Here is a 9,873-nt window from a genome sequence, read left to right as displayed (position 1 = left end):
AATCCATCATTTCTCTGTAGGGATATAACAAGCCCATATCAATCGTATATCTCAAGTATCGAAAGATATCTTTTACACCAATCCAATGGTGTCGCGTTGGCACAGAGCTATATCTAGCTAACAAGTTCACTGCAAATGAAATTTTCAGTCTTGTGCATTTGAGCCAATTACCATAATGTGCCTATTACGCTCATGCATGGCACATTTTCCTCTCGTACATCTTCGTCATCCTCCTTCGGACGAAGAGTATCCTTTTTAGGATCAAGACTACGAATAATGTTAGGGGTGCTTGAAGGCTTGACATTGTCAAAATGCCTAAGCATCTATCAACACGGTGCTCAAGGTCCAAACCGAGACAAAACTGTGTTATCCCAAGATCCTTCATCTAAAACTCATATTTCAAGTGTTAAGTGGTTTCCCTTAACTCCTTAAGGGCTTCCAATAAAGATCATGTCCCCAACATGAACCGCGATAGAATACGGAACTTGTCATAAAAACGCGAGGGTATTGACATATCCCTTTCCAATCAAGTAGTCACTTTAGTGGCGTTTCAACCTTATTGCAAATGCGCTCTGTGGTCTAGAGCCACTTGACTTGGTTGAATAACGTCCACCAGTAATCTTCATGTATATTCCGTATCAAGATCTCCATAAAGATATGCAATGTATATACATAGCAACTACCGTCCATAATCTGCACTGATACTTAACCATGTCACCTTGGCGGAGTAACTTCAATAGAGTAATCTCCGGAAACACAGCAAGACAACTTTCACCAGCAAGCCAGCTCCAGGCCGAAATATGCCTTGATGCACCGACACGCGCCACCCAAAGTTGTCTCTGTAGAAAGAACCAAAACTCAGCAAACTGAAGGATATCAGTCCCACATCGAAAACAAGAGTGAGGTAACTCACTATTTCACCTATAAAAGGTCAACTTCCCTCTCTTCATTAATTACACGTTCAATAGCTATTTACCGCTATATTTGTCAATACCAGTACATCGTTTAACTTTAGCATCGGAGGAGTGAAGACCGCCAACCGCGGTCTCCCCTCTTGACACCGTTGTATTTCTCTTGATAGATTAGCGGGATTTCGTGAACTACACATATATCGGAAGATTGGACCATTGTCCACGTTATCAGAAGCCGACATCATATGACGGTATTCTGAGCATTAACATGTAGTGACCACATTTGCTGAGGAATGATTCTTTTGTAATGAAATTCCTTTGTATGCCATTCTGGAGTAATGATTGTATCGCTTTTCATTGTGTTTATCTTTCAATGTGTATCGTCTTGCATGGTTACGGAGATTGTATCACTTGGTGTTCATTTATTCATCTCGTTATCTCGGCGTGTAGCGTATGCTTTTCATCGATGGGCAAGGTCTTTTGTGTCTATTTACAGCGTAGCACTAACAGTCGTTCATTTTGTTAGAGGCATTCGTTTATTGGGTTGCATTGTATCCGGTATCGTTGACATTCATTCATTTGATCGCATTCCTTCAGTTAGCGCGACGTATCGCGTACCGGTGATGTTCATTCATTTGATCCCATTCATTCAGTTGATCGCCATTGGCAGCGCAAGGGTTTGTGAGGGACAACATCGTGCTGTATCAGCAGAACCGGCCGGAGGCGATATCTCATTTACATTAATGATAATGCGTGGGCAATAAGTTAGGATTGCTATGCAGCGTGCCCATGCCTGTTGCGTGTGATCGTTGTGGTGGCCAGCATAGGGCCTATGGCGATTGCGGTATAGGGATATGATATGACCATATAGGGTCGAATAGCGATAATCGTTGGCGTTTGCCAAGTGGTCAGAAGTGTGGCGAGTAAAAACATTTCATTCATTGCTAATAGCATGTCATTCATTAGTACACGAGGGCAGTTCCAAAATACATTGAATTAAAAAGATAAAAGGAGATGGTGTTGAACAGTCATGGAGAGGTGGCAACAGCGAGGTGAGGATTGCAAAGTCTGGGTGTCTCGTGCTACTTGGGGTAGTAGCGATGGTGCTGGACGTTCCAAGGATATGTCAGAATAATACAGTCCGCGCCCCTCAGATAGAAGGTAGCAGGCCCGACAGCCTCAGTGATCTCTTATGGCCCTTCCCAAGTGGCCTTCAACCCCGTTGAAGTTGGCATTTTTTTCCTTCATCACCCAATCCTCGACAGAAAGAAGGTGAGGCATGACCCTTGCGTTGTAGTATTGGGCGATACATTGTTTGTTATTGATGTTACTGAGGTGGGCTAGCTCTCGGCGCTCTTTCAAGAGGTCAGAATCGAGGTTCAACCCCTCTGAGTTGGTGAGTGCGTCAAAGCAGGCCACTCTATCATTTTGGACCTCTTGTTCAACCGGGATCACTACCTCAGTGCCAAAGGACATTCAGAAACGGGACTCGCCATTGGACTCTGTGGGGGTAGTTCTGATCGCCCATAGGACCTCGGGTAACTTCTCTGCCCATAAGCCATTGGCATCATCCAGCCTCTTCTTCAAGTTTTGCTTGATAATTTTGTTAACTGCTTCAACCTGGCCATTTGTCTGTGGGTGCGCGGGGGGGGGGGGGGGGGGGGGGGGGGGGGGGGGGGGGCGGGGGGGCGTATCGAATCGTTGTGCTGTATTGGCCGACGAAGTCCTTGAGAGTATTGTTATCAAATTGTGAACCGTTATCGGTGATAATGGTTTCAGGGATTCCGAATCGGCAGTAAATGTTCTTCCAGAGGAAGTTGATGACCTTGGCAACTGTGATCGTGACTAGAGCCTCAGCCTCCATCCATTTAGTGTTGCAATCAATGGTGACAATGGCAAATTTTAGCTGTCCTGGTGTCAACTGGAATTTTCCAATGAAATCAAGTCCCCATTGGCAGTATGCCCAAGGGGCGATGATAATTCAGAGTGGTACTGACGGTGCGAGAGGGGAGTTGGCAAACTGGTGGCATTTGAGGCGGGCGCTAGCGATAAGCTTTGCATCTTGCAGCCACCACCCTTCTCCTCCTTGCTGCGCCTTCTATAGCCCGAATCGTGCCACAAAGCTGCCACAAACTTGAAGAGGGAAGAGAGACGAAGAGATTAGGACCGGTGGCGCCTCAATCCGTGACCGGACGGTGAAGATATCGCCGGAAAACTGGGGTCGGCTGCGGAGAGAAAGAGAGAAAGCTTAGGGTTTCCAAATTTGGAAACCTTGGATTTTCTGATTTTATTTTCATATTTTTCTATTTATCTAAAATTGAAAAAATTTTCCGTTGGCCATAATTTCTTCATACGCACTTTGATTTCCGCGTTCCGCATGGTCACGAACTTGTGTCAACGCGCTCTATAACTTTCGTGATGGAAGTTTTTGGAGAAACTCAACGAATAAAAAGTCAACCTTTTGACCCCTCGAAAATAAAACGTTTAGAGTAATTATTCGTCCGAACCACTTGCGCTCCACCTCGAATCACGAAATCATACTAACTAACACTTTATTAATTTCAGGAAGATCCCAGAAATTAATAACTGATTTTTGGGGTATTACATCTTTGGGCCTTGAGATGCTGGCGAACATCACGAACCCATTTGTGATATCCAGAGCCAGTTGTCAGCAATGGAGCAAAGTCCAGTTTGTTCATGTTACTCATCCTGAAAAGGAACAAGAAAAATGGGTTAGTTTCGGAGTGGAAAAAGCTACCATGAAAATAGTAGAAATTTCTGAGCCTAATCACTCCAAAGAAATTAGGAATTTCTGAGTGTAATCGATCCCAAGAAATTTCATTCCAAGAGGTATTAGATTAGATCGAAAAAATGATGTGTATGTGGTCAATCGTATATTCTCAACAAGCTCCAAGCTTGGAGATAGCACCAATCCCCATAGTTCGGCTTAGGTCTCCCCACAAAAAAGAAAGTGGAGGGTAGAAGAAGGGAGGTTGAAAGTCCCTGAGAAAAGAAAAGAAAGTAAATGACTTGAAAGCAGGAACTTTTATAAAAATTTACCTCAAAATAGGGTCGCCGGAAAAATCTGTTGGAGATGGGCGAAAAAGTTGCCAGTCAGTGGTGGTGGCAGGACGGTGGCTGGTTGCTGGCCCGAACTTGGCTGGGGCTGCTGGCTTCAACGCAGGTGAGGCTAATGCATGCATGGGATGTGAGAGGTTGTGCAGAAGCTGTGCGGGATGTGCGAGGCTATGCAGAAGCTGTCGAGGAGAGGCTAGCAGTTGTCAAAGTGAAGCGAGGCTATCAACGAGGCTTGGCTAGGCTAACGGCGTTTGGGTTATGATGCAAGGCATAGGTGACTTGGTTCATAAACTCTTCGCAAGCGTACGAATCGTTGTCAAGTAAGGGAAGTAATTGGACCTTAGTTTATCGTACCTCGGGGATTAGGTGTTGGACCTAACCAAGATAATTGGCGGTAGGATACTAAAAGCACACAAGAAAAATAAAAAGTAAAATAAGACTATAAACAATCAAGGCACCAAGCCTTGGCAATGCTTGGCTTAGCTCATACCAAGCCTATTCAAAGCCACTAACTTGTAGCCTTAAGATGGGTATACACAAATGAGTCGATGGATTTAATGTTTGAGAGTGGATTTGAACTTAACAAAAAGTAATAAAATGTAAAGCGATTAATAAAAATGCAAGGAAATTAAACTAGAAAAGTGTGAACAATATAATGGGAATGTCGGGTGCTAGGGAGGTTCCTTCACCCAAATCTCATGTGTCGGAAGCTAATCTAATGTAGATGCAAATTTCCTACTTTGGCGGTAATCGTATCTAAGGCCGTTCAAGGCTCAAGGACCGAAATTCCCTTTCATGGTATTCCTACTCCGGTTCAAGGGTCGTAGGAACTCACTTGGCATGAATTAGAGCCGGTTCAAGGGTCTCTAATTCACATCAAGAGGCCTAAAGATCGAGGAACTAGACTACTAAGCGACCCGCCCGCGCATTCACGCAACGGGTGTAAATCACCATGCTTATAACCCCTCGAATAAGAAATTGAAGGTTTCTAGCTTAGGAATTAGAGGGGGTCAAGCCTCTAACTCCATCCTAGACATGCTCAAAATACACACCCTAGAGTTGACTAGGCTCCTAGACATGCATTTTAACCCAACAAAAATAGATATAAGCATCCATCATATGAAAATTGCATCATTACATTAAAATAAGCATCTTTTACACAAGATTTGGACTAGGGCACACAACCCTAGCCCCCAACAACAAATCTACTCACTACCCATCATTAAACAAACATCAATATACAAAATTTAAAGAGGAACAAAGTGAAGAGAAGTAGGAGTAACAAGAACAAGCCACAAATTGCTATAAAGCAATTATGGCTAGCCTTGATTTATGGCTCCCCACTTTTACCCAAATTTAATGGTGATGAATTTCTTGATGCTGGGGCTCCCCCTTTGAAATTTGTGGAATTGATGAGAAGATTGAATCTTAGTGAGGTAGATCTTGGTGAGGAGTGAATCTTGGTGACGTAGATATTGGTGAGGAATAGATCTTGGTGAGGAAGATATTGGTGAGGAATAGATCTTGGTGAGGTGAAGAAAATCTTGGTGAGGAGGGAAACAAAGATGACGAGGAAGAAATGGAGAAGGAGAGTTGGAGGTGGGGTGGTTTTGGTGTTAAAGAGGAGAAGAGGATGGGTTTTTGGTGGAGTGGTGGTGCGGCAGAAGGGGTCTAGTGAGAATGGGGTGTGCTACTGTGTGTTCTGATGGCTACTGTGCGAGAGAGAGAGAGAGAGAGAGAGAGAGAGCATTTTGGTTCTGATGGTTAATTAAGTGAAGGCCACATGTCAAGTGGCTAATGGATTAGAGGGGGGAGGGCTGCACGTGCAAAGTATAATCTGAGTGGAAGAGAATGAAAAGCTAGGTGCACACGTGCTGCACCATTCCTTGATTAATCAAGTTAATCAATCATTTGATTAATTAACCTAATTAATAAGCATGCATTCCTTTCGCTAAAATTTTGCACTTTTTCCCATGCACTTCCGCATGTATTATCAGACGCACTTGAATCTCACTCTCTTGCTGCTTTGACTATGGTTGACCCGCATCGGCTATTTTGTTTTTTTGTCGGAAACTCCAAATTGTTCCATTTTTGCACCACATATTCTGAAATTCACAGCTCCACTTATTTACTATAAAATAAATCACAATGAATTAATTATATAATAATTGACTTGATGATTAACTTAATTCTAGTGTTTTGGATATAATTACACGCATAAAAATGCTTATAATCAATAAGCGAGGCTAACACGCAGCGCGGAGGGGAGCAGGGCGCACGAGGAGGCAGGTAAGTCTATGCGCTGGCGAGGCTAGCTAGACCGGTTAAGGATTTACGATGGCCGATTCAGGGTTTTTTTCGGGCGGTTCTTGGGGTTTCGCCGCTGATTCTGGACTCCTAGGATCGAGGGCTTCAAGGTGTGCGGTGGAAGTAGCTAAGGTTTAAAGGTTTTGGTTTTAGGGTTTCAGGGTTAGGGCTTCGTGCTGATAACGTGTTTTAGGAAATCAGAAATTATGAGAGAATGATCTGTACTTTCATTGATAATAGAGACATCTTTATATAGAAGATTACAAGCAAAGAATATAAGTCTTACAAGGAAACTGAATTGTACAATGATTAGGATATCTCCAAATATATCTGTAAGACCAACCCTATTACAACTTGGACAAGTCATAAAGTTTGGGCCAGACACATAAATTAGATATCCTTAAACAGTCTGTTATTTATGAGATTTAGTTTTTCCAATATTTTTTTTTGTCATCATTGTGCCTTGAATTTTCTTATGGTAAAGTCTCTTGTTTTAGTATTGAACTTGAGATTTTTTCCTTCAACTACGTTTTCCAAACTTTCTGTTCTTGCTAGCTCGTAGTTGAGAAAAAATTATTCTGCCTATGAGGGTTGGTTCAGTTGGCAAGGACCAGATTGTGCGTTGAGCCCCAACGAGTTCAAATCCCGCTACCAACAATTCTTTTTGGATGGGTAACTAACTTAACAAATATCTGGCCCCATGAAATACGGGGGTGTGGATAAGGCCTTGGCCGGGTTAATAAGGAAGCCTCCCCCCGCGCCTAAACTTTATTGTTCACAAAAAAAAAAAAAAAATTAGGAAAAATTATTTTATGATCCCAGATCATGGTACACATGATGGTCTAAGTTAATGTTATTGGTTCATTAGTTCATATGACATGTACTTGTTGCTGATCGGTTTAGTTAATTAATTTATTTTTTTCACCCATGTAATGTTCCCAACTAAATTTAAATGATATTATTGGCTCGTACCACCACATGACAATGTCACGTGGTAGTCGGGACGAGAGAATAATTACTCGTAGCTGGGTTCTGTTTATTGTTTGTTTGTTGACCGAATGTTGTAATATTGCTATTACCTATAGAAGTGATATAGGCTTGTTATCTTTTGAAAAAAAAAATCCCAATAGTTTTGATGGATGCCAATTACCAATATGCATCTTATGCAAATTAATTACAAATTACTAGTTTTATATATGTCATTGGTTATCTCACCTAATGAGAGGGTGCAGCGCTTGACCAAAATTTACAATCAGTGCAAGCACTAGAGAAAAAGCAACAAAAGCAAAGATAAGATCGATGGCCATCCAATCATCAGTCTTGGCGTCTTGCTATGAAGATTTTTAGCACCCGCATCAAATAATTGAGATGAAGATTTTTAGCACCCGCATCAAATAATTGAGATCATTACAATATATGATCAGCCCAATCGGCCGTCTAATCCATGGGTCCAATCATTTCACTTCGATCTTTTGCTTCTTTCTTTTTTTCTTTAGTGGGAATTGTCGGATTGCGCATAAAGATTTGATCCAGTTCGAGACAATAATTGAAAATCATGCGCCTTCTATACATTAAAATCATATTAATTAACCTCATAATCTCCACCACCAAAGGCGCCTTCAACTTTGAAACCAGTGTAATCCAGATAGGGGAAACCATGACTCGGATTCGGCATATCTCCACTAGTACTGTCCAACCAACGAGTCACAATGGTCAGTTAGCTCCTAGAATCGAGTTGACTCCATGGGATCTTCGAATTATCAAACTTGACTACATCCAAAAGGGGCTTCTCTTCCACAAATATTATTCATCAGAGAATGAAATGAACCAGATCAGCTTGGTCCAACACCTAATATCCTCACTTTCTCAAGCTTTGGACATCTTCTACCCACTTGCCGGCCGCCTTGCAGTGACCGAAAATAAAGATAATAGTACCTCGTGTGTTTTCATCAATTGTAATGACGCCGGAGTCGAATTCTTACACGCAGCTGCTGATTGTGTCACAGTGGCCGATATCCTAGATTCCGTGGACGTTCCTGATGACATTGTCTGCCAACTCCTTCCCATGAATGGTGTTCGGAACTATGAAGGCATTTCGAAACCATTGCTTGCAGTGCAAGTAACTGAGCTTGTTGATGGCATCTTCATCGGTTGCAGCATTAACCACTCAGTTGTGGATGGTACCTCTTACTGGCATTTCCTTAATACTTGGTCTGAAATCTCTCGTTCTGGCTCTGTTCATCAGATGACCCCTCCTATTTTTCATCGTCAATTTCTTGATGGCGTTATTGAACTCCCAATTCACCTACCCTTACCTTACAATGAATTACTCCCAAGTCAGCAGCAGATTATGGATCAATCCTCTTCAGTCTCTTTACGAACAAGGGTTTTTCATTTTCCAAAAGAAAAGGTTGCACAGCTCAAAGCAAAGGCCAATGCTGAGAGGGGTACCAATAACATCTCCTCCCTTCAAGCACTCATGGCCCATTTCTGGTGCGCCACAATACGTAGCAGACATGATTTAAACCCTGATGATGAGGTTAGTTATTTCATTGCGACAGGATTGAGACAAAGATTGAAGCCACCATTGCCAAAAGAATACTTTGGGAATGCGCTTGAAGGGATTTCTGTTAAGTCCACTGCAGGTGAGCTGCTACAAAATGGGATAGGATGGGCTGCTTTGCATATAAACAAGAAGATTACCTCCATCACATCTGATGTAAGTGATGATGCAAGAAAGTATGTAGAGAATTTTGCAAAAAATCCGACGTTTTTCCCAAATCTGAGGGATATTCTACAAAGTCAAACTAGTACTACTGCGTTGCTCACAGGAAGCTCACCGCGGTTCAATGTTTATGGCAATGATTTTGGGTGGGGGAGGCCGCTCTGCTTGCGTGGTGGAGCTGCAGAAAAAAAGAATGGGATGTTAATGGTGTATCCTGGGGACAAAGAAGGAAGTATTGAATTTTTTGCTTGCCTCTTGCCTGAGACTCTACAAGCTATGGCAGGTGACGCAAAGTTCATGGAAGCTGTGCTCAGATGATCAACTCTAGCTGTATTAAAGTATGTTCATTTTCTGAGTTATAGCCAAAGGTTTGTGATTATTTAAGTTTCGATTTGTCAATGTGCTAGATTAATTTTGTGCGCGCTTACGGTTGAAAGGACTTGGTTTTGAAGTGTTAGTCAATCTATTACCTGGATATATAGAATTAAGATCAATCTAGTTTAAGTAAAAAACAGTATATTGGTCACAAAGAAGACGATGAACTATACTTCTGCATACGTTGGTTATGCATAAAAGGTGGGGGGAGGAAGTAATGTAGTAAACAGACTACTGTTTTCAACAGTCCAACCCAAGTCAATCATATTATGGGGTTTCAAATGCTCCGCCAAAGTCTTCAACTTATAATAATTAAGTAGCATTGGTGAGCTCAGTTTGGGTCAGATGAAAAATGCTTTCTCTCACCTCAAATAGCCATCAAGTTTCAAGCCTTCAACATTTAACTCTGTTTTGTCCAGTCAATTGAGCAAAACTGACCCAGCTTTGCATGTCTACGAGCACCATCCAACCGAGAAG

General features: G+C 42.2%; 1 protein-coding gene across 1 annotated transcript; it reads left to right on the top strand.

The window, feature by feature from the left end:
• Positions 1 to 7,801: 7,801 nt before the first annotated feature.
• Positions 7,802 to 9,457, top strand: LOC112183817 (uncharacterized acetyltransferase At3g50280). The gene has a single exon (XM_024322150.2). It carries the CDS (start codon positions 7,852 to 7,854, stop codon positions 9,337 to 9,339), a length of 1,488 nt encoding a protein of 495 aa, XP_024177918.2. The 5' UTR covers positions 7,802 to 7,851; the 3' UTR covers positions 9,340 to 9,457.
• The last annotated feature ends 416 nt before the right edge of the window (positions 9,458 to 9,873 follow it).

This window comes from Rosa chinensis, chromosome 2, assembly GCF_002994745.2.
Source record: "Rosa chinensis cultivar Old Blush chromosome 2, RchiOBHm-V2, whole genome shotgun sequence".
NCBI lineage: Eukaryota > Viridiplantae > Streptophyta > Magnoliopsida > Rosales > Rosaceae > Rosa > Rosa chinensis.
Note: the sequence above shows the minus strand (reverse complement) of the source record. Positions and strands in the feature narration are given on the sequence as shown.

Coding starts and splice junctions, on each gene's coding strand:
- LOC112183817 (XM_024322150.2), top strand. CDS start 7,852: ATGCGCCTTCTATACATTAAAATCATATTAATTAACCTCATAATCTCC.